This window comes from Pseudorca crassidens, chromosome 8 (assembly GCF_039906515.1).
Source record: "Pseudorca crassidens isolate mPseCra1 chromosome 8, mPseCra1.hap1, whole genome shotgun sequence".
Lineage (NCBI taxonomy): Eukaryota > Metazoa > Chordata > Mammalia > Artiodactyla > Delphinidae > Pseudorca > Pseudorca crassidens.
In genome coordinates, this window is record NC_090303.1 from 102052336 (window position 1) to 102078775 (window position 26440).

The 26440-nt window shown below is 37.7% G+C and overlaps 1 protein-coding gene across 19 annotated transcripts in view; it reads right to left on the bottom strand.

Annotated features, from left to right (window-relative positions):
* The window catches only part of KMT2C (lysine methyltransferase 2C), a 294358-nt gene that overhangs the window by 125345 nt on the left and 142573 nt on the right, over positions 1 to 26440 (bottom strand). For all 19 annotated transcript variants that reach the window (XR_010945700.1, XM_067747507.1, XM_067747506.1 and 16 more), the window contains one exon: positions 7560 to 7722. Coding sequence is in view for 18 of the 19 variants with exons in the window: in XM_067747507.1 (XP_067603608.1) it covers positions 7560 to 7722 (163 nt within the window). In the remaining variant the exon portion in view is untranslated. The remainder of the gene's footprint in view (positions 1 to 7559; positions 7723 to 26440) is intronic.

Consider the following 26440-nt stretch of genomic DNA (forward strand, 5'->3'; position numbering starts at 1 on the left):
AATCATATAGTTTTGCAATGATTTGTACCTACATCTACTTGAGACCATAAGCAGTTCTTATTTAATTTTATATCCCTAATACCAGTGATATGCTGGGCACCTAGTTAATGTTCAATATATGCTTGCTGAAAAGAACCAAAAAGGAAAATATCAACTGAGAGGCGCTTTGCAGTGCAAAAATAAACATTTTTATTTGAGTGTTAAATAGGTTTTGAAATTAACAAAATCAGAGACAAAATTAAGAAATGTTAATATCAATTAGACTAAGATGCTTCTTATGCATAAACACTAATTTTTATTCAAGTCAAATAAGGGTTTTTTAATACTGGAAAATATATGAGGGAGAACATTAAAGATGGAAGCTACATATTCATACACAAATATAATACTTCATATACTAATTCTATATTCATCTATATTAATTGCCAGTTGTAAAAAAATTATGGACATCGTCTATCGCTAAATGTGGATTAAAAGGAATGGCACTTTTTAACAGTTCTTGTACCATCTAAAATAAAAAATAAATGTCAGGATAAACTGGCTTGCCAAGTATACAAACGCATGCATATTACAATATAATAAGGAAAAGAATGTATTCTAAAATCATACCAATTGGATGATATACACAAATATGTCTGTAACTGACACTTATGTTCTCAACTAAATGGTCTGGTCTGATTAGCTGATTGTCCTAGGACCGTTTTAAATTGTACATACGATTTTTTTTTTTCCCTCTTTCGCTTTCTGAAGATTTGGTCAGTCCTCTCTGGCTATAAGCCCTTTCTACCTGCTTTCTTTCCCCAGTCAAGTATCTTGAAACAGAGTAATAATCTATTCCTTTTCCTTACACCAAGAATTGGTTTTGTGGGCCATAGAAGACTTTGGCATACAGAGTTTTTGTTTTTATTTTAGAATCCTTTTAAACTGGTAAAAAAAAAAAAAAAACCATTTGCAGTTTGAGGGCAGAACACAAACAGGCCCTAGGATGCATCTAGACTGTAAGCTGGGCCCCTGGCGGCTCCTCACCCACTGTTCATCTGAAGCTACTTTAATGAGGCTACCAGTGGCCTATGAAATCCCGTGGTTACTTTTTAGGTCTTACCTTATTTGCCATCTGCAGCGTTTACATCTACGCCCACACTGAAATTTCCTACCTTGATTGACTTCTATGATGGCAGCTTTCTCCAGATTTCTCCTTAGGCTTCCCATGCCCCCAATCTCCTCCTGCTGTGCTGGCTTTTGTGCCTCCACAAGCCCTCTAAATGATGGAGTCTCTTAGGATTTCATCCTCTTCCATCTTTTCTAATTCCCCATGGTTTTTCTTTGTAATCACATCAATTCCTACATCATAAAACACCACCACAATTCCCAGATCTCTATCACCAGACCCAAACTTCTTTCTGAACCTCAAAATGTTATTTTCAAGTCTTACTGGACCCTCAATAGCCAGGTGTTCTAAAAATACTCAAACTCAACTCCTCTAAAACTCTTTTTTTTTTTTTTTTATAAATTTATTTATTTTTGGCTGCGTTGGGTCTTTGTTGCTGCACGCAGGTTTTCTCCAGTTGGGGAGAGTGGGGCTACTCTTCATTGTGGTGAGCGGGCCTCCCTCATTGCGGAGCACGGGCTCTAGGCGTGCGGGCCTCAATAGCTGCGGCACGCGGGCTCAGTAGTTGTGGCGCACGGGCCTAGCTGCTCCGTGGCACGTGGGATCTTCCTGGACCAGGGATCGAACCCGTGTCCCCTGCATTGGCAGGCTGATTCTCAACCACTGCGCCACCAGGGAAGCCCCCTCTAGAACTTTTTTTAAACCTAAACCTCTCCCTTCTTTCTCGACCTGCTGGGTAAAGAAACTTTAGCGTCACTATTGACCCTTAACTACTCCCTGACCCAACACATCCAATTGGATACCAGTTCTTACTGAGTAAACTTTTTATGTATCCTCTTCCATCTGTTTGTACAGTTCAGTCCATCACACTTTGTCTTGGTCACTGCAGTTATCTTCTGAATGGAATGCTGGCTTAGGGCTCTGACCTCCTCCCTAAATCAGCTAAAGATCCAGAGCAATTTTCTAAGTGTTACGCCCTGCGCAAATTACAACTTTATCAACACCTCCTTTCTTGCCTTAAAATAAAAAAATCAAAAATTTCTAGTTTGAGGCAAAAAAAGGAGTGGGGGGGGATTATCTCCTTTTCCAACTGAATCTCAGAACATTCACTATTTCCTGGTCAGATCAAGCGGTCTGCTGTGCACGTTAACACAACAGACTGCTCAACCTTTGTGTACTTGTACACATTCTGTTCCTTCTGCCTGTAATTTTGTTCCTTTGTTGTGCCACTAGCCCATTCCAAAGAGGCCTTTAAAACTCTTGCTCAGACATAAACCCTGACTATCTAATGTTACCACACCTAAATGCCCATTTAGTTGTTGATTATTCCTTTCCCCATATGCTTAGAAGAAACTGTTAAATCATCAATTAATTATAACACAATACCGTGAACCCTTGAAGGATAGTAACCTTGTCTTTTTCAACTTCATATCCTCAGTTGCCTAGCACAAATCAATTCTTATATTTTAAGCAAAGGAGTTTCTTCTAAAATCATTTTTAAGTGGCTCTTTAAATGACAGGCATTTAGAAGAAAGCATTAATTCTAAAAATGAAATTACATGTATTAGTTCATTTTTTTAAATAAAAATGGAAAAACAGAGCAAAGTAGTTTTCTTAATACTAAAAGAGAGTTCCATATTTACTCATTCAAGCTAAGTACATTTAAAAACTAATCTTTGATTTTTGCCTACCCTCAAAACTTACAGAAACTGGGGCAAGTACTGGACTCTATCAGATTACATCTTTCTATTGTAATTTGCCAGGAACACTATCTAAATGCTTCTGTGAAACTTTCTAGAGTTTGCTACTCTGCCACTTCAACTTGCCATGGTAGCTACTAGTCACATGTAGCTATTGCGCAATGGAAATGTGATTAGTCCAAATTGAGATGTGCTATACATATAAAACACACTCCGAATTCCAAAGACTTAATAGGAAAAAAATATTAATGTCACTATCTCAAAAATTTTATTAATTACAAGTTGAAATATTAACATTTTGGATATATTGGGTTAAGTATGTATTTTTAAAATTAATTTCAAATAAAAAATTTTAACATGACCACTAGAAAAATTAAAATTACATATATTGCTCACATCATATTTCTATTGCACAGCACTGTTTTATACAGCAAAGCTCATTCTGCAACAAGGTAACTCTGTGTATCACTATAGCAGAGATTACTTTTTATTCTATGACAGTTTCCACCAATTCCTTGATGACAATACTGTCATGTTGTATGATTAGTATGCATCATTTAATAAATTGGGCAAAAAAAAATCCATGTGATATATTCAGTCCAAAAACATTTACTATGCATTATATAAAAATAATAATAGAAAAAACTTGGTCCCAACCATTTTTCTGATCTGGGCGAACATACAGAAATATGTAGAAATACTAAAACAGCCTTTTGGAGGGCATGCATTAAGAAGATGACATTACTGGATGGCTTAAGTGTCATGTCAGACATAAGTATATGTACATATACATACATATATGTCTGAAAGCCAAAGGGGCGTTAAGCTTGAAGCAATAATCAAACGACTAAGTGAAAATTTTCTTTAAGCAGTAGGGAAAGCAAAATAGATTGAGTGAAAGACTAAAGATAAAGACAATTTAAGAGAGGACAGGAGTAAAATCCAGGTTAATTTGGCTCCAAAGATCATATTCTTTACTACTAATCAATATTGATGCCCACTGGAAGGGCAAAGAAGGTGAAGAATAAAAGTGCAAAGGAAAAGTGCCAGCACAGGCATAGCAGGAAGAAGCTAAATGATGTAGGGAAAGCAAGAAAAGAGCAGCAGAAACAGAGAATAAGCTTTGGACAGGTCACTTCTTCCTAAGTGACAGCTGTGACGAGAAGAAATGGAGGAAAAGGCAAAAACATGGAGCTTAAATTAGATGGAAGCTTATCATAGATCCTCAAACATGGTCAATTTGGAAGGTGAGACTACTGCTTAAGAAAGGCTAGACAGCACATAAGAAGAGAACCAGGTGAAGAGCACAGTCTCAAGTCAGATTATTATCAGTGAATTTTAAAAGGACTAAATCAGCATAGCTTTGTAACTTCCATCGACATTACAACTTCCGTGACCATCGCTGGCAGGACACTCTGCAAGGTGATTTGCCTATCAAAATGGAATCTCTAGAAAGAAGAAGTAAATCATGGATGTTGTCCAGAGAGGCTGGCCCACAGGGTAGGCAGGTAGGTAAGAAAGAAACGTCAGGGGCTGACAGAATTTAAGGTAACAGAAAAGTAGCAGGACTTGGTGTCAAGAGAGACCAGACAACTAAGAAAATGAGGTAGGAGTTAAAAGTTTAAATGAAGTAAAGGAAGAAAAAGCTGAGTGATGAAAGTAAATACGCTGGGGGAGGGGGAGTGGATTAAGAGATGTAGCATTCCCAGGTTTAAACCTTGCAAAGGCTTCTCACTGAAGACAGAATAAAATCCAAACCCCTTCCCTTGTTTACAAGGCCTACATGATCTAGTCTTTGTTCGCCTTGATGTGGTCTCTACTACCCACCTGGCAGACACTAAGTTCCAGACACAGTGACTAGCTGTCTATTCCACAATCACGCCATGCTCCTGCCTCAAGGCCTGCGCAGTAGTTGTTCGCTCAGCCTGGAATGTTCTTTCCTCTGACCTTGCATGGCTGGCTTTCTGCCATTCAGCCTTCCATGAGAGGGAAAATACTACTCAGGAAGTATATGTGGCTATGTCCCTTAGATGGATATTTAGCGTAAAGTTTCCAGGCAAGGTTAGTGTATACTTGCATCGTCGTGAAAATAAGGTTAGAGCCATGACTGGCATTTTTCGAAGACAAAGCACCCCAAAATTGTTTTCTGATGAAAATGCTGGTCGTGCTCACAGATGCGCTCTTTTTGCTGGGATGTTTTTTTCTAATGAGGTCCATGTTTTTGTTAGATTTTTCAACTTTCATAAAAAGATGTCAATCTTACTCCTAACTCAGGTAACTATCACAGCATACCGCTCTGTTCTTAGCCAGTAGCATCAAGTATTATACTCAATGCAAACACATTACTTAGATAAGAGCTAAAATAACTACCTTTCAGTACAGCAATTCATAATATATGGTACAATGCTACATGATTTTCATTGTCATTTAACCTTCATAATAACACTGTCATTTAAGATATCCCCATTTTTAAAACATAAAAAGTGCTTTGTGCTATGACATACAATTAGAACAGCTAAATATACAAATTAAAGATTTTATAAGACTATTACGTAGTCTTGTATATTACTGCAATATAGTCTATCTGCAGTACTCTCTACATCCTTGGATTAAAACAGATGCTCAGGAAGCTGGGTATTTAGACTGCATTGTTTAGGATCCCCAGGGAATAGAATTTACTCAACTGGGCTTTGGTTTTATACCACTGACTTATTTTAAGGGCTGTTATAAGAAATTGCCCTGTGGGGTTTGTTGTTTATACTGCAAGACAGCTACTTGAAGACAGTTTCTCACTACCATATATAGTGTACATACAGTGTCAGTATCAAGTGAATTATTATTACTACAAATCAGGCAACTGTTCATATGCCCTTCTTCATGCTGACTGCTGGAAAGCTCTGGAGCCAGATTTGTGGCATAGGCCTGGGAAATACACATTTATTTTGGGTATCAGCCTCACCGTATTACCCTCCCATTTATCCTATCCTTATTTTCCCTTCCCACTGGCCAAATTTTCTTGCTTATTTTTAGTCTTACTTTATCCTACTGTTCATGTATTTGTGTAAGTCTCCGTAAGTCTACTTTGGAACAAGGCAAGGTACCAGTAATTTCAGTGTATCTTTTAGCTTTATGTTGCCAGCATGAACCTTTCACTATATTCATGATAAATGGTAACAAATCATCTCACCTCAGTTCTTACACTTCATTATTTTATAAAACAATTTATGATCCCTAACAAATAAATGTATATAAATCATATACATTATGTGAACAGAGTCTGCAAAAGAAAGTAGTACTGCCAATAAGTAATAGAATTTCTCACATTAGAAACATAGTCATAGAAAAGTTTGCATGTTGTTTACTGAGGTCTAAATCACGACCACATACAAAAGGCTGAATAAAATTTAAATTGTTAAACACACCCACAGTTGTTTTATTCAATTGGAAAAGTGTGTTATACCACCCAGAATACAATCAGCTCTGATGATTCACATCACAGTCTGTGTACTTAGTGAAGGAATTCACTATATGAGGCCTTAAAATAAATAACACCCATTACAGTAGCTGTGCATGAGTGTTGTCTTCTTCTCCCAGATTTAACAGTGTGTAATCCAAAGCATTTTTAAAACTTTAAATCCCTTATTAGCCTAAATACAATGTGACATTTCAGTTTGCCTTACCTATAATTTACGTCTGTATAGTGATTAAGGACAACATGATTATACATGTAGACACAAAATAACTTTAACTAAAGATAAAATCATGGTACTGAACAGAGAAAAATGATGATTATGAAATCTGTGTTTGAGATTACTTTAAGCCTGAAGTAGCTATATTTATGTTTCACAAAGCTGGAAAAGATAGGAAAAAAGCCTTTACTGACATTGCTAAGAATACAGGTAAAAGCTAACAATTAGGTAACTAAGAGATGACATAAAAAAAGACTGAATAAAGAAGGCATCAAAGAGATTTCACAAGCAGATTGGAAATTCAATTTACTAGGGAAAAAAGATCTCAAATCATGCATGCTCATTGGAAATCTATACACTAGGAAAAAAGTAAGATCTCTATTTAATAAGGATAGGAAAGAGTTATAAGTTTCTGTATAACATAAATTTCAAACACTTAAACCTTTTCACCTAATTATAAAATACTGTTTGGAAAAGAAAAAAAAAAAAGACAACTGAGGATTATAGATAATTATAACCAAGACAGATGAATCAAGAAGAAGCATTAACGAGATTTCTATTATGACTACTAGGACATTTTCCAAGATTTTCAAGTGTTTGGTGATCCTATCAACATACATCCTGAAATAACATCTGAATGAACCATCTTCTAAATCTCCAACTGGGTAGTCTTTTTAGTGTAAAAGACACTGAATTAAATACACTGTTTAATTTTTTAAATGACCTACTTTCATAGTACATATTAAAATACCATATACTCAGCAAGTTTACCTTTCTACAGTAGTTAAATTTTTTAAATAAGAATAAAAAACATGCAAACTATCTTTGAATTTTTGAGGAAATAACTCTCTGGATATAACTTCAATGATATTGTTGGTAACAGATTCCTCCCCCTGCCCCCTCACCCCACCCAAGGATCTCTTGTGAAGATCTCTCAGATTATCAAGATTATGTAATGTTGCCTTTTACCACAAGTAGAATAACACTTAGGGAACTTAAACATTTGTTATTTTAAGTAAATACACTGATAAATGTTTTTAAATATATCTGTAGTAAACTTACATCTTTCAGGAGCTTGGTCAATGTGCTCTGGACAAAGAAGGAAGAAGTGACTGAAATCCTGAAAGGTGCCGGCTCCAGCAGCACAAGGATAATGGTACATCTGGGCACATTTCTCTTCACAGCATTTGATAGTGGCTCCAAGGTGCTTACAAAATGCACATCGCTGGAAGGGAGCAAAGGATAAAGAAATATCCTTATAAAACCTGGAAAAGCAACACTCAAAGGTGGGGCTACGAAGATATTCAAAAGTCTTTGTACATTACTAGTAAAACAATTTGAAGCCTGCAGAGCACTAAATAAAGGATCAGTTAAAATGATAAAATCTAAGTTCTCCGTTCAGTGCTTGGTAAATATTCATCCAAGGATGAATACATATTCATCCTTCCATTCAAGTTTAGAAAGTTAGCATTTCACTTTTTTTTTTCTATTGACTTTGTCAATACAACTACCATTTTTAAAAAACTAATAATATGGTTAAAAGGGCAGGTTTCTAGTTGGGGATTATTTTTAACAGGTGATTAAATCCCATTAATAAACAGATAAAACATATATATATTATTTCCAAAACCTCTTACTATTTTCACCCTGCCTAAAAATCAACATGAAGTAAACTAGTCAATCACAGAATAAGTTAATGAGTGGCAACTACATGGTTAAAGGCACACATACAAATCTACACACTTCATTGTAGCAGTTAGTTTCAAGTTTCTTTAAAATGCTGGGCACGTGAAGAAAAATTAAGTCATCTGACTTTCTCCTTCCCCCATTCCAATCTGCCTCTATCTCTTGCAAGTGGTAAAATCAAAGAAATAAAGTCTCAAACGAACAGCAGGGGAAGTTTGGCGCACCTGAAATGTGTAAGAAGTCAGTATGAATTATCTAAGAGTAATTCTTTCCCTAAGAAAGATTAATAAACGTCCTCATCCGCCCAAGCCCACTTGGGGCATCATAACGTACAAAATCTCTCTCTCTGTGTAGGAGAGGCCTAGCTGCCCTTTTTGAATATACTTCTGTTTTAGCATTTATGCTACTGCATGGTAATTACTTATCGCTCTTTTTTCATCCAAGATCTTTGAGTAGAGGAATCGGGTTGTACTAACTTTGTATTCTTAGTGCCATGAATCCTGTTTGACATAGAAAGGCCCTAATAAACTGGTGTTCATATTTATATATATTAACTGGACTTCACTTTTGCTAATCTTACTGTAGGTGTGGCTCATGACTAGCAGAGCTGAACTAACTGAAGCCAAGTGGGACGGCACGTGGTAAAACCGAGGCTCAGGTAATAGAGTTGCTAACATTACTATGAACATCTTCACGTGCTAATATACTGATTCCATCTTCTGCTAGTCAATTAGATAATACAATAGTTTGTAAATTGTAAATAATTTCAATGTCTTGCATGTAAATCTACATAAGATATCACATGCCATCAACGCCTCCTCATAACCATCGGTCCCCTGCACGGAACCAATATAAGAAAGTTAAGCGTCTCTTGGTGTGTCTTCTACACATTTTGGCTGCAGGCAACAAGACCACTGTAGTTTCTAAGTAACTCATAAACACTAGCTATATCTTTGACATTTTAATTTTATATACTGTCCACAAGTTCACACACTAACACACATTTCAGTTGTCTTTTTGTACTCAAAGGTATTATTACTGCATTAACAAAAACTGAAGAAAAGAAATAAAGCCTTCTTTATCTTCACTGATAAAGCATAATAATCAGCTTTTTCCAAACAATATATTTATGTCACAACCTCCTATGGTATCCAAATATGTTTACTGTATTAACAGAACCCAGAATTAAAGACATGTATAATATCTAGGTAGTCTGAGTATCCTTGAGTCAATACTGGGAAGGTCAAGGTAATGTTGCGGGAAGAAAGTACATTTATATGTCCAATCAACCACTGAAAAGTTTTTATTATTAACTCATTAACATCGCAAAATAATTTCTGCTACACTGTTAAAATCTACAATCTCCATTACTTTTATAGCATATGACAAGTTGTACAGAAGCCTTTTGCTCTAAAAGTAATTTTGACAAATAAAATATAATGACTTTTAAGTGTATAATAAGGAAATAAAAGAATTTAACTTGATCCTTTTCTCACTGTCTATATCATTTTAGAAACATCAACATGTTCTCTTAATCATATTTGCAATGGAAAATATTACATGACATTAGCTAAACTACTATGAGAAGTCCTGGAATGTATCCAACATACTAATTTACAATAACATGTAAAGAGATTAGGGAATAAAGGGAAATAAAATACTAACTGCATTTAAGTGAACGCTTCAAACCCATCTGTTATAACTACATAGCTAATGAAAGACATTTGGCATTGAAAGAAAACATATACTATCTATACAGGCTGGAATATATCTTTTTGAACCAATAAAAAGCATTTATAAAATTGTAGAAAATGTCAAAGAATAAATTTCTACAGGAAACTTGTCTAACATCAGCACCCTCATACACCACAAGTCACAAATCAAAACAAATTACAAGCTAAGTAACAATTACAAAGCTAATTAACATTTCGTGAGAGGAAGGTAAGATAAAAAGCTCTTATCAACTAAACAATTTGACTCAATAATAAAAACCCCAGAATAATTTTTATACTTTTTTAACCATTAAAAAGAAGAGAAGGAGAGGGAAAGATAAAAAGAAAAGTGTTAAATATCTTTTGACATTAGTCCAAGAACACATCCAAGAAAAAACTCTCAATGAGAGTTCACATTGCCACCTGTAAGAAAGAGTCTGAGGAACTTCCAAAACTTGGAAAGCTCTCGCAAAATAAGTCTATAATACAAAACAGAATCAACAAAATTTCAGAGATTAAGGTTCAAGATGAGTTATGAAACAGTAACAATAAGTTTCAGGATATTCCAAAGCTTGTTCAATTAATTATCAAGTATTTATTCTATATCAACTACTGCAATTGGCTAAGTGCTGTAAGAAATATCAAATATTAATTTTCTACACACCAGGCTGTTTTTAACCTTTACCAAACTTTTCTTATTAGTCTGTTAGGATTCTCCCATAATGCTGTAATAACGAATGAAGATAGCAAGTAAGAGAAAAAATAAAATGGCATGAGAAACTATCAGGAAGGTCCAATGTCTGTTTAGAAAGAGTACTAGAAGGAGAGAAAATAGAAGGATTATAAGCAGAGAAATTAGAAAAAAAATTTATGAAAATATCTAATAATAAAAGGTAACATTTATTAAGCATAATTTCCATTTAATAGATGAGGAAACTGAAAGACAAGAGTCTTTTTCTTTCTGTTCTATTGATATCTGTTTCACTACAAAAACACCCACCCAAACAGAAAACACCAGCTTCAGATTAAAATGTCTTACACCTAGAAACATGGGCAAAGATAACAAGGATAAATGAAAAATTCTAGTAGCCCCACCAAAAAGAAAAGGGGTCATTTACAAAGATAGGAGACACGGGAATTGCTTTTCATTGGCAATATTAAATGTAAAAACAAAAAAGAGCGGCTTCCGGGAAGATGGCGGAAGAGTAAGACACGGAGATCACCTTCCTCCCCACAGATACACCAGAAATACATCAACACGTGGAACAACTCCTACAGAACACCTACTGAACGCTGGCAGAAGACCTCAGACCTCCCAAAAGGCAAGACACTCCCCCCACGTACCTGGGTAGGGCAAAAGAAAAAAGGAAAGACAGAGACGAAAGGATAGGGACGGGACCTGCACCTCTGGGAGAGAGCTGTGAAGGAGGAAAGGTTTCCACACACTAGAAGCCCCTTCACAGGCCGAGACTGCGGGTGGCGGAGGGGGAGAGCTTCGAAGCCGCGGAGGAGAGGGCAGCCACAGGGGTGCGGGGGGCGAAGCGGAGAGATTCCCGCACAGAGGATCAGGGCACACCGGCACTCACCAGCCCGAGAGGCTTGTCTGCTCCCCCGCCGGGGCGGGCGGGGCTGGGAGCTGAGGCTCGGGCTTCAGTCGGAGCGCAGGGAGAGGACTGGGGTTGGCAGCGTGAACACAGCCTGCAGGGGGTTAGTGCACCACGGCTACCCGGGAGGGAGTCCGGGGAAAAGTCTGGAGCTGCCGAAGAAGCAGGAAACTTTTTCTTACCTCTGTTTCCTGGTGCGCGAGGAGAGAGGATTAAGAGCGCTGCTTAAAGGAGCTCCAGAAACGGGCGCGAGACGCGGCTAACAACGCGGACCCCAGAGACGGGCATGAGACGCTAACGCTGCTGCTGCTGCCACCAAGAAGCCTGTGTGCGAGCACAGGTCACTCTCCACACACCCCTTCCGGGGAGCCTGTGCAGGCCGCCACTGCCAGGGTCCCGGGATTCAGCAACAACTTCCCGGGGAGAACGCACGGTACACCTCAGGCTGGTGCAACGTCACACCGGCCTCTGCCGCCGCAGGCCCGCCCCGCACGCCGTGCCCCTCCCTCCCCCCAGCCTAAGTGAGCCAGAGCCCCTGAATCAGCGGCTCCTTTAACCCTGTCCTGTCTGAGCGAAGAACAAACGCCCTCTGGCCACCTACACGCAGAGGCAGGGCCAAATCCAAAACTGAGTCCCAGGAGCTGTGCAAACAAAGAAGAGAAAGGGAAATCTCTCCCAGCAGCCTCAGTGGCAGCGGATTAAAGCTCCACAATCAACTTGATGTACCTGCATCTGTGGAATACCTGAATAGACAACGAACCATCCCAAATTGAGGAGGTGGACTTTGAGAGCAAGATTTATGATTTTTCCCCTTTTTCCTCTTTTTGTGAGTGTGTATGTGTATGCTTCTGTGTGAGATTTTGTCTGTATAGCTTTCTTTCCACCATTGGTCCTAGGGTTCAATCCGGTTTTTTTCTTTTTAATAATTATTTTTTATTTTAATAACTTTATTTTCTTATTTTATTTTACTTTACCTTCTTCCTTTCTTTTTTTCCTTCCTCCCTCCCTCCTTTCTTTCTTTCATTCTTTTTCTTTATTTCTTCTACTAATTCTTTCTTTCTACTTTTTCTCCCTTTTATTCTGAGCCATGTGGATGAAAGGCTCTTGGTGCTGCAGCCAGGAGTCAGCGCTGTGCCTCTGAGGTGGGAGAGCCAACTTCAGGACACTGGTCCACAAGAGACGTCCCAGCTCCACATAATATCAAATGGCGAAAATCTCCCAGAGATCTCCATCTCAGCACCAGCACTCAGCTTCACTCAATGACCAGCAAGCTACAGTGCTGGACATCCTATGCCAAACAACTAGCAAGACAGGAACACAACAGCACCCATTAGCAGAGAGGCTGCCTAAAATCATAATAAGTCCACAGACACCCCAAGACACACCACCAGACGTGGACATGCCCACCAGAAAGACAAGATCCAGCCTCATCCACCAGAACACAGGCACTAGTCCCCTCCACCAGGAAGCCTACACAACCCACTGAACCAACCTTACCCACTGGGGACAGACACCAAAAACAACGGGAACTACGAACCGGCAGCCTGCAAAAAGGAGACCCCAAACACAGTAAGATAAGCAAAATGAGAAGACAGAAAAACACACAAGAGATGAAGGAGCAAGATAAAAATGCACCAGACCTAACAAATGAAGAGGAAATAGGCAGTCTACCTGAAAAAGAATTCGGAATGATAGTAAAGATGATCCAAAATCTTGGAAATAGAATAGACAAAATGCAAGAGACATTTAACAAGGACCTAGAAGAACTAAAGATGAAACAAACAACGATGAACACCACAATAAATGAAATGAAAAATACTCTAGATGGGATCAATAGCAGAATAACTGAGGCAGAAGAACAGATAAATTACCTGGAAGATAAAATAATGGAAATAACTACTGCAGAACAGAATAAAGAAAAAAGAAAAAAGAATGAAAAGAACTGAGGACAGTCTCAGGGACCTCTGGGACAACATTAAACGCACCAATATTCGATTTATAAGGGTCCCAGAAGAAGAAGAGCAAAAGAAACGGACTGAGAAAATATTTGAAGAGATTATAGTTGAAAACTTCCCTAATATGGGAAAGGAAATAGTTAATCAAGTCCAGGAAGCACAGAGAGTCCCATATAGGATAAATCCAAGGAGAAATACACCAAGACACATATTAATCAAACTGTCAAAAATTAAATACACAGAAAACATATTAAAAGCAGCAAGGGAAAAATAACACACAAGGGAATCCCCATAAGGTTAACAGCTGATCTTTCAGGAGAAACTCTGCAAGCCAGAAGGGAGTGGCAGGACATACTGAAAGTGATGAAGGAGAAAAACCTGCAACCAAGATTACTCTAGCCAGCAAGCATCTCATTCAGATTTGATGGAGAAATTAAAACCTTTACAGACAAGCAAAAGCTGAGAGAGTTCTGCACCACCAAACCAGCTTTACAACAACTGCTAAAGGAACTTCTCTAGGCAAGAAACACAAGAGAAGAAAAAGACCTACAATAATGAACCCAAAACAATTAAGAAAATGGGAATAGGAACATACATATCGATAATTACCTTAAATGTAAATGGACTAAATGCTCCCACCAAAAGACACAGATTAGCCGAATGGATACAAAAACAAGACCCATATATTTGCTGTCTACAAGAGACCCACTTCACAGACTGAAAGTAAGGGGATGGAAAGAGCTATTTCATGCAAATGGAAACCAAAAGAAAGCTGGAGTAGCAATTCTCATATCACATAAAATAGACTTTAAAATAAAGACTATTAGAAGAGACAAAGAAGGACACTACATAGTGATCATGGGATCGATCCAAGAAGAAGATATAACAATTGTAAATATTTATGTACCCAACATAGGAGCACCTCAATACATAAGGCAAATACTAACAGCAATAAAAGGGGAAATCAACAGTAACACATTCATAGTAGGGGACTTTAACACCCCACTTTCACCAATGGACAGATCATCCAAAATGAAAATAAATAAGGAAATACAAGCTTTAAATGATACATTAAACAAGATGGACTTAATTGATATTTATAGGACATTCCATCCAAAAACAACAGAATATACATTCTTCTCAAGTGCTCATGGAACATTCTCCAGGATAGATCATATCCTGGGTCACAAATCAAGCCTTGGTAAATTTAAATGAATTGAAATTGTATCAAGCAATTATACCCCAATAAAGATGTTTAAAAAAAAAAAAAAAAAAGAAATTGTATCAAGTATCTTTTCCGACCACAACGCTATGAGACTAGATATCAATTACAGGAAAATATCTGTAAAAAATACAAACACATGGAGGCTAAACAATACACTACTTAATAATGAAGTGATCACTGAAGAAACCAAAAAATACCTAGAAACAAATGACAATGGAGACACGACGACCCAAAACCTATGGGATGCAGCAAAAGCCGTTCTAAGAGGGAAGTTTATAGCAATACAAGCCTACCTTAAGAAACAGGAAACATCTCGAATAAACAACCTAATCTTGCACCTAAAGCAATTAGAGAAGGAAGGAAAAAAAACCCCAAAGTTAGCAGAAGGAAAGAAATCATAAAGATCAGATCAGAAATAAATGAAAAAGAAATGAAGGAAACGATAGCAAAGATCAATAAAACTAAAAGCTGATTCTTTGAGAAGATAAATAAAATTGATAAACCATTAGCCAGACTCATCAAGAAAAAAACGGAGGAGACTCAAATCAGTAGAATTAAAAATGAAAAAGGAGAAGTAACAACTGACACTGCAGAAATACAAAAGATCATGAGAGATTACTACAAGCAACTCTATGCCAATAAAATGGACAACCTGGAAGAAATGGACAAATTCTTAGAAATGCACAACCTGCCAAGACTGAATCAGGAAGAAATAGAAAATATGAACAGACCAATCACAAGCACTGAAATTGGAACTGTGATTAAAAATCTTCCAACAAACAAAAGCCCAGGACCAGATGGCTTCACAGGCGAATTCTATCAAACATTTAGAGAAGAGCTAACACCTATCCTTCTCAAACTCTTCCAAAATATAGCAGAGGGAGGAACACTCCCAAATTCATTCTACGAGGCCACCATCACCTTGATACCAAAACCAGACAAGGATGTCACAAAGAAAGAAAACTACAGGCCAATATCACTGATGAACATAGATGCAAAAATCCTCAACAAAATACTAGCAAACAGAATCCAACAGCACATTAAAAGGATCATACACCATGATCAAGTGGGGTTTACTCCAGGAATGCAAGGATTCTTCAATATACGCAAATCAATCAGCGTGATACACCATATTAACAAACTGAAGGAGAAAAACCATATGATCATCTCAATAGATGCAGAGAAAGCTTTCGACAAAATTCAATATCCATTTATGATAAAAACCCTCCAGAAAGTAGGCATAGAGGGAACTTTCCTCAACATAATAAAGGCCATATATGGCAAACCCACAGCAAACATCGTCCTCAATGGTGAAAAACTGAAAGCATTTCCAGTAAGATCAGGAACTAGACAAGGTTGCCCACTCTCACCACTCTTATTCAACATAGTTTTGGAAGTTTTAGCCACAGCAATCAGAGAAGAAAAGGAAATAAAAGGAATCCAAATTGGAAAAGAAGAAGTAAAGCTGTCACTGTTTGCAGATGACATGATACTATACATAGAGAATCCTAAAGATGCTACCAGAAAACTACTAGAACTAATCAATGAATCTGTTAAAGTAGCAGGATACAAAATTAATGCACAGAAATCTCTGGCATTCCTATACACTAATGATGAAAAATCTGAAAGTGAAATCAAGAAAACACTCCCATTTACCATTGCAATAAAAAGAATAAAATATCTAGGAATAAACCTACCTAAGGAGACAAAAGACCTGTATGTAGAAAATTATAAGACACTGATGAAAGAAATTAAAGATGATACAAATAGATGGAGAGATATACCATGTTCTTGGATTGGAAGAATCAACATTGTGAAAGTGACTCTACTACCCAAAGCAATCTACAGATTCAATGCAATCCCTATCAAACTACCACTGGCATTTTTCACAGAACTAGAACAAAAAATTTCACAATTTGTATGGAAACACAAAAGACCCCGAATAGCCAAGGCAATCTTGAGAACGAAAAACGGAGCTGGAGGAATCAGGCTCCCTGACTTCAGACTATACTACAAAGCTACAGTAATCAAGACAGTATGGCACTGGCACCAAAAGAGAAAGGTAGATCAATGCAACAGGATAGAAAGCACAGGGATGAACCCACGCACATATGGTCACCTTATCTTTGATAAAGGAGGGAGGAATGTACAGTGGAGAAAGGACACCCTCTTCAGTAAGTGGTGCTGGAAAAACTGGACAGGTACATGTAAAAGTATGAGATTAGATCACTCCCTAACACCATACACAAAAATAAGCTCAAAACGGATTAAAGATCGAAATGTAAGGCCAGAAACTATCAAACTCTTAGAGGAAAACATAGGCAGAACACTCTATGACATAAATCACAGCAAGATCCTTTTTGACCCTCCTCCTAGAGAAATGGAAATAAAAACAAAAATAAATGGGACCTAATGAAACTTCAAAGCTTTTGCACAGCAAAGGAAACCATAAACAAGACCAAAAGACAACCCTCAGAATGGGAGAAAATATTTGCAAATGAAGCAACTGACAAAGGATTTATCTCCAAAATTTATAAGCAGCACATGCAGCTCAATAACAAAAAAACAAACAACCCAATCCAAAAGTGGGCAGAAGACCTAAGCAGACATTTCTCTAAAGAAGATATGCAGACTGCCAACAAACACATGAAAAAATGCTCAACATCATTAAACATTAGAGAAATGCAAATCAAAACTACAATGAGATATCATCTCACACCAGTCAGAATGGCCATCATCAAAAAATCTAGAAACAATAAATGCTGGAGAGGGTGTGGAGAAAAGGGAACACTCTTGCAGTGTTGGTGGGAATGTAAATTGATACAGCCACTGTGGAGACCAGTATGGAGGTTCCTTAAAAAACTACAAATAGAACTACCATATGACCCAGCAATCCCACTACTGGGCATATACCCTGAGAAAACCATAATTCAAAAAGAGTCATATTCCAAAATGTTCATTGCAGCTCTATTTACAATAGGCCGGAGATGAAAACAACCTAAGTGTCCATCATCAGATGAATGGATAAAGAAGATGTGGCACATATATACAATGGAATATTATTCAGCCATAAAAAGAAACGACATTGAGCTATTTGTAATGAGTTGGATAGACCTAGAGTCTGTCATACAGAGTGAAGTAAGTCAGAAAGAGAAAAACAAATACCATATGCTAACACATATATATGGAATCGTAAAAAAAAAAAAAGGTTCTGAAGAACCTAGGGGCAGGACAGGAATAAAGACGCAGACCTAGAGAATGGACTTGAGGACATGGGGAGGGGGAAGGGTAAGCTGTGACAAAGCGAGAGAGAGGCATGGACATATATACACTGCCAAATGTAAAATAGATAGCAGCCACATAGCACAGGGAGATCTGCTCGGTCCTTTGCGACCACCTGGAGGGGTGGGATATGGAGGGTGGGACGGAGGGAGATGCAAGAAGGAAGAGATAAGGGAACATATGTACATGTATAACTGATTCACTTTGTTATAAAGCAGAAACTAACACACCACTGTAAAGCAACTCTACTCCAATAAAGATGTAAAAAAAAAAAAAGAGCAATATCTTCCAAGGTCTACAAAAAAATTCTTTGAGGGCTTCCCGGTGGCACAGTGGTTGAGAGTCCACCTGCCGATGCAGGGGACACAGGTTCGTGCCCCGGTCCAGGAAGATCCCACATGCCGCGGAGTGGCTGGGCCCGTGAGCCATGGCCACTGAGCCTGCGCGTCCGGGGCCTGTGCTCCGCAACGGGAGAGGCCACAACAGTGAGAGGCCCGCATACCAAAAAAAAAAAAAAAAAACTTGCAAAATGTGCAAAATATATTTTATGCACACACACACTTTAGATGTAAATACACACAAACCTTTTATTTATGTACATGAATACATATATACACGTGTATGTATATATATATACACACATATGTGTATGTGTGTATATATTTGCATATGTGTACGTTTATATATATACGCATATGTGTATGAGTATATATATAGATACACATATGTGTATGTGTATCTATATATATATATATATACACATATGTGCACAAGGCACAGTAGCACAGGATATTCACAAATAATGATCTGGGGGGAAAGAACAAACAAATGCTATCAAAAAGAAAGCAGGTAGGACTTCCCTAGTTGTCCAGTGGTTAAGGCTCCATGCTCTAAATGCAGGGGGCCCGGGTTCAATCCCTGGTCAGGGAACTACATCCCACATACTTCAACTAAGAGCCCACATGCTGCAATGAAGATCCCGTGTGCTGTAACTAAGAGCCGGCGCAGCCAAATAAATAAATATTTAAAAAAAAAAAAAAAAGAGAGAGAGAGAGAGAAAGAGAGAGGAAGGAAGGAAGGAAGGGAGGGATGGAGGGAGGGAGGGAGGGAGGGAGGGAGGGAGGGAGGGAGGGAGGGAAAGAAAGAGAGGAAGAAAGAGAGAGAGAAAGAAAGCAGGTACAGCAATATTGATCATAAAAATAGGGTCCAAACCAAGAAGCAGTGAACAGGACAAAGATAAGTTCACATTAAAATGAATCTAACATTACGGTGAAAATTCCAAAAGAAGAAACAGTCATTAATGTTCACATGCCTAATCAATTTTCTTGACTATAAAAGTAAAGCTGACTTCAAGTTAAAAAAACAAACTTTTTAATGCTACAGTAAAAACTTAACATATGCTTAAAAAGACAAAAAAAAAGTAAAGCCAAACAGAAATACATAGACTGGACTTAACACAGCTCTCAGAAATCAAGATATTTATTAATGATGGTCAAGTTTGATTCAAACTTACACATGAACAGAGAGATCTCCAAATTCCCAGAACAGAAAATATACATTCTATTCAAATGTACATAAAATTCTTTTTAACTCACAATATCTATGGGATTAAGAAAGTCTTACAAATTCAAAAACTCAGGTATTTCCTAGGCCATATTTTAAAAAGCAGATATTTCCTAAACTTAACACATTAATAATTATAAATTCACAATATAAAGATAAACTCCCTTCAATCTATCCACTAGAAAAATTGAAAACTCCCTTCAATCTAGCAGATTTCTTTAAATCAAAATGAAAATATATATATTATTTTTGAAGTGATTAAATAAGAAACTTGTCAAAATCTCTGAGATATGGCAAATTTAGTTCAGAAGAAAAAAAAATACAGCTTGAAAAATACAAGACTCAGGGGAATTCCCTGGCAACCTAGTGGTTATTTAGGACTCCAAATCTTTGAGATATGGCAAATTTAGTTCAGAAGAAAAAAATACAGCTTGAAAAATGCAAGACTCAGGGGAATTCCCTGGCGGTCCAGTGGTTAGGACTCCACACTTCCCCTGCAGTGGGCATGGGTTTGATTCCTGGTCGGGGAACTAAGACCCCACATGCTGCGTGCAGCAGCCAAAACAGGCAAAACTCAAGACCAAAGAATAAAAGTAAGTAAAACTAGACATAAAAACTAAGCCAGTAAGAATCATAATGCATGAGATCAGCAATCTAAGGAAGAAAACACACCCTAATATTGTGTGTAGGAAGATATTATTAATGACATTCGGGTGTTTAAGTCTCTATCAAAACAATCAGTGTTTGCTTTAGAAAGATATGCTAAAATAGTACTGAGTAAAATAAAAAGCAATCTATCAAACCACTTTGTATAATGAATTGGCCTGAAGTAATGAATATCATGATGAGTGATCTGTTGTTGTTTGGGTCCAGTTAATTATTTCTACTTTGTACTCTAATAAACATACATTTCTGATCAAAACCTCTACTTAACAAAAAAATACAAACATCCATTAAATAACATTACAAACTCAAAATGGACTTTGCTATGAATGAAATTTTTCCTTTCTGACCCACCCTCCTCACTGCTGCCACAGTAAGCTTTCTAAGGGACCCCTGATACCTCTGGACCAGGTCCAAACTCCTCAACATGGCATCTGTGGTAGGCAGACTCCTAAAACGCCTGACCCTAGCCCCCCCAAGATGCCCCACCCTAATCCAGACACTGTGAATATGATGAAATACCATGCCAGAGATTATGCCATAAGACATGGCAAAGAGATTTTGCAGATGGGATTAAGGCTCCTAATCAACTTTGAATTAATCAAGGGGGACAGGGCTTATTCTAATCTAATCATACAATTCCTTGAAAACAAAGATTTTTCTCCAACTGGTAGCAGAAAGGGAAGTCAGAGAAATTCAAAGCAAGTGAAGGATTCAGGACCACACTGCTGTCTCTGAAGATAAAAGAAGCCACATACAAAAACCAGGGAGTGGCCCCTAGGAGCTGACAGCAACCCCAGGCCAAATGGCCAGTAAAGAGATGGCAGCCTTGGTCCTACAATTGCACGGAACTGAATTCTGCCCTCGGGAGCCAAGTGAGCTTAGAAGAAGATTCTTCGCCAGAGCCTCTGGATAAACACCCAGCCTGGCAGATATCTTAATTTGAACCCTGTGAAACCCTAAAAAAAAAGCACGGTTGAGCCTGGCCAAACTTCTCATCTACAAATGGGTGCTATTTTAAGCCATTAAATTTATGGTAATTTTTTATACAGCAACAGCTAACGGAGCATTTCAAGGCCCTCCATGATTTGATCTCTGCCAAATCAGTTATTTTTTTTGTTTGTTTTGTTTTGCTTTGGTTTTTTTGCGGTACTCGGGCCTCTCACTGTTGTGGCCTCTCCTGTTGCGGAGCACTGGCTCCGGACGTGCAAGCTCAGCGTCCATGGCTCATGGACCTAGCTGCTCCGCGGCATGTGGGATCTTCCTGGACCGGGGCACGAACCCACGTCCCCTGCATCGCAGGCGGACTCTCAACCACTGCGCCACCAGGGAAGCCCCAGTTACCTTTAAGAAATTTTTTTACATTATACAACGTCTTCCTTACTCATCACTATGAAGTAAATAGGGTAAATGTATTAAACTCCATCTTGGACATGAAGAAGCGAAACCTCAGAGAGACTATCCTACAGCAAGCATTCCTGAGCCAACAGGTGTGCCCTCTATTCACTGCGTCAAGGCAACAGTAAACTCTCTAGTTGATAGAAACATACACAAATCAGAAGCCCCCAACTAATAGCCCCCTAACAGCTTTAACCATAAATAAAAACATGAATAAATGTGACTACATAAAACTCCTAGACTTTTATATGGTAAACACACACACACATCTTAGAGAAAATCAAATAACAAAAAAATTTTTTTAATAACCTGGAATTTGAATTACAAATTTCTAGTACCCTGGATATATAAAAATAAAACATAAAAATGAAAACAACTTAAAAAGAGACAGTGACACTTTATCAACACCAATAATTTAGGGAAGTCAGAAAGTTGGCCAATAAAATATACTTAACATGCAGGATGCAGTGAGCAACTAGGCCAAGTAGTTAACAAAAATTACCTTATTTTAAGTCTAACAACCACCATTTTAGGTAGGTACCATAACTTCTGATTTTTATAAATGAAGCACAGAGTTTAAATTCCTTGCCCACACTCACAATGCCACAAAGAGGAACTGAATTTGAGCGGTTCATAATCAGTTAGAAATGGGTAATTAATGCAAATTCCACTAACTGAACACAAGAACATAATGAATACTTTGTCTCATTTACATAATCACTCTCACTTAGGTTATAAGAAAAGAAGGTAGCCATTTTTTAATTAGAATTCCATAAAATGTTAGTCCTCGGTGCCTACCAAAAGAAATATACTGGAACGTTCACAAAATACAAGTCATAACAGTCCCAGACTGAAAAATCCCCAAATGCCCAATAAAAGTGGATAAATTATGGTCCTTTCACAACAGAATACGACACAACAATGAGAATAAATGAACAATTACAAGCAATAATTTGAATGAATCTCACAAGTATGATGGTGTATGAAAAAAGACAGAAAACAGTATTTATTGTATGAGTCATATAAAGAACAAAACTAGGCAAGACTCATCTATGGTGTTAGTAGTGATAACAGAGCTTGCCTTGGGGAGTTGCAAGCAGTAATGCAAAGCAGGCATGAAAGGAATTTCTGTGTTTTCCACCTGTCTCACAAAGAGAAGCAACAGAGCAGACTTCCATTACTCTCCACTGACAAGTAAGAGCTATGAGAAAAAATTATTTTCAGAGAAGTACTATCAGTAAAAATATTAATACCATCAACTAAAATGCTTGTAGCAGCTGAATATGTTATCAAAATAGTATTTACCTAACCATGGCAAATAACTCAAAGTATCTCCAATACTACTAGAAGGCTCAAAAGATGATGGCAGAAAGCAATGAAGATATTAAATCTCATTATTGATCTACTAGCTTTGAATGTTTAATACTAGTATAGTTATTCTGGAGTACTTTTAAATTGATGCACAAAATAAACAACTTTTCTTTCTCTTTTAATAACTTTTTTAGTTAGAGGAAATATTAATTAAAATTAAAAGGTACAATTATAGATTGAGTGGGGAATAAAAAAATTTTTAAATATGTTACAAACAGCTACTGGATTAAATTTTAAAGTATCAATATGAATTCATGTTTTTGAAAAACTATATCTTTGTGTGTATGTGGTTTATTTTTGACCAAGAGTCAAGATAATTCAAGGGAATAACAGTCTTTTAGAATGATGCTGGAACAAATGAATATCCACACTGAAAATAAAGAACCTTGAACCTTACCTCATCTTCTCATTATCATACATGCAATTTAACTATAAAAGGAATAAACAATCTAAAGGTAACCTTGGAATATGCAGGACAACTTGAATATTTTTTATATAAGGCATAATGAACAAAATCTATAAAAGAAAAAATTTACAAAGTGACAAACTTCATCAAAATTAACCCCCCTACTCTTTCAAAAAACATTAAAAAAGGAAAACAAGTCATAGACTAGACAAAAATATTTGCAAAATATACCTCTAATAAATGACTTCTATGGCAAGTATATAAAGAACTCTTATAATTCGAAAGTAAGGAAAAGACAAATCAACAAGAGAAAGGGGGACTTTGGGGCAAAAGCTTTGAACAGACACTTCACTAAAGATGTGTTCAATTTCATTACTCATCCAGAAATGCAAAATCAAACCCACAACGAAATACCACTAAACACCAACCGGAATGGCTGAAATAGAGAAACACTGACAATATTCAGTGATGGCAACAACGCAGAACATCGTGTCCACAAATGTTCAAGCAGCTTTATAAATACTGGCCCCCAAACAGGAAGAAATCTCAAAACCATTATGCTAAGTACAAAAGCCAGACAGAAAAGATTGCTGTACGATTCCATTTGCATACCAGTCTAGAGAAGGCAAAAAAAGGCAAAAAACAACCAAAGTAGGGAGAGGAACAGATCTAGTGGTGATTGCCGGGAGCCCGAGTGGTGGGAGGGGACGACCTGCACTGGCCATGAGGGAGCTTGCAGTGAAGGAAAGGGTCTGCATCTCGACTATGATGATAGTTACACACATGACTGTACACATCTCTCAAAATATGTTCACCTGTACCCTTGGAAGGGGTGAATTATATTGTGTACAAGATATACCTTAATAAAAGAATGACTCTCACACAGGGGAAATAATAATTTTTTTAATTTATTTATTGGGTAATGGCAGGCCAGTATCAGAATTGCTCTCTTGGAAATAAAATTTCTAAAATCTCAATAAAATATAAAACCTAATTGAAGTCACTTGTGAACAACCAAGCCTGGAATGGCAGGACATCTGACTCTTGACAGAAAAGAACATCACTGGCTAAGGTCTGTGTTTAAAAGGATTTCTACTAAGGCCTCCTAGTATGCACAGAAAGGGAAGGGTGGTACTAGGCCTCACACAGAGAGCATCAGTCTTACTGGTGTGAGAAGACAGGTAAAGTTCAACAATGATCGAAAGGATGGAACCAGTGGGGAAACCTTGAAGGGCAGAAGCCACAGAAAAGAGAGCCCCCCGCACTGAATAAACTCTCAAATCGTTACACCCCTGAAATGTATATTCACAGAGGGACTCTTAAGCAGCTCAGGGAAAACAACAGCTGACCTGTTTGCTGAAGGAACTGAGTAGAGATTTCTGATGTCACTGACTGCTGGGATGATGTAGTTTGGAATGTAAGGCCAGCAATAATATAAGTCTCCCAGAAAAAAAACCTGATACTGACAAAATAACGTAACAGAATCCGGTATTAACCTATCATCTAAAATGTTCAGTATACAATAAAAATTCCTAGACATATGGGGAAAGAAAAAAAAACAGGAAAATGGGGCCCACAATTAAGAAAAAAAATATTCAATAGAAAATGACAAGATAAACAAAGACTTTAGAGCAGCTATCGGAAATATGTTCCACAACATACAGGAAAAGCTGGTCAAGAGCAGGAGGAGAGTAACAGAAAAGACATGAAAATTACAAAGTGAAATCCAATGGACATTCTATACCTAGGAGTTACAGCAATTTAAATAAAAATTTCAGTGGATGTGCTTAAGAAGAGATTGGAAACAACAGAAGAAATGGCCAGTGACCTTGAAAATAAATTGTTCATCCATTCTGAGGAACAAAAAGTAAAACTACTGAAAAATTAACAAAGCATCAGTAACCTATGACAATATTTGAGAATATCAAATGCACGAACATGCATGTAATTAGAGTTGCAGAGGAAGAGGAGAGGGAAAATGTGACAAAAAAAGAATACAAAACGAAGGTCAAACTTTTCACAAATTTGGTGAAAAAAATCAACTTACAATTCTAAGAAGCTCAGCAAACCCCAAACAAGAAGAATACAAAGAAAATCACACCTAGGCACATCATACTCAGACTGCTGAAAACCAAAGTCCTGAGAGCACCCAGAGAATATCAAAACATTATATACACAGGAATAACGATACTACTAACACCTGACTTCTCATCAAAAACAATGGAAGACAGGACACAGTGAAAGAACATCTTTTCAATGCTGAAAAGAAGAAAAGCACATCAACCCAGAACTATATATTCAGAAACAAAACAAAACCTTCGGGGCTTCCCTGGTGGCACAGTGGTTAAGAATCTGCCTGCCAATGCAAGGGACACAGGTTCGAGCCCTGGCCCAGGAAGATCCCACATGCTGCGGAGCAACTAAGCCCATGCACCACAACTACTGAGCCTGCGCTCAAGAGCCTGCAAGCCACAGCTACTGAGCCAACGTGCTACAACTACTGAAGCCCGCACGCCTAGAGCCCATGCTCCACAACAAGAGAAGCCCCCACAATGAGAAGCCCGCGCACCACAACGAAGAGAAGCCCCCGCTCAGCGCAACTAGAGAAAGCCCCCATGCAGCAACGAAGACTCAACGCAGCCAAAACTAAAAACAAACAAATAAATAAATTTATAAAAAACAAAAACAAAAAACCACAAAACCTTCAAAAATGAATGCAGACTTTTTCCACTTCCAGACAAAATGGAGGAGATTCACTTTTCCCTATATTTTACACTAAGTACAGCTAAAAACCTTGGACATGACACATAAGACAAACACCAGAACACACTAAAAGGTAAAGAGAAGGGCCAGACAAACTAGAGCCCAGGTGCTGAAGAATGAAACAGCATAAGTTCCCTAGATTTGATTCATTCATAAGAACAGGTGCTAAAGGAACCAGAAACACAAAACAAGCCCAAGAAATACCCACTGTCTCTAACCAAAAGAACGGAAAAGTAGCAGGCTGGCAAGACAGAAAACTATTAGGTGATGATCAACCTCTGGGAGCCAAACACCAGAGAAGAAGCCCAAGTCCTA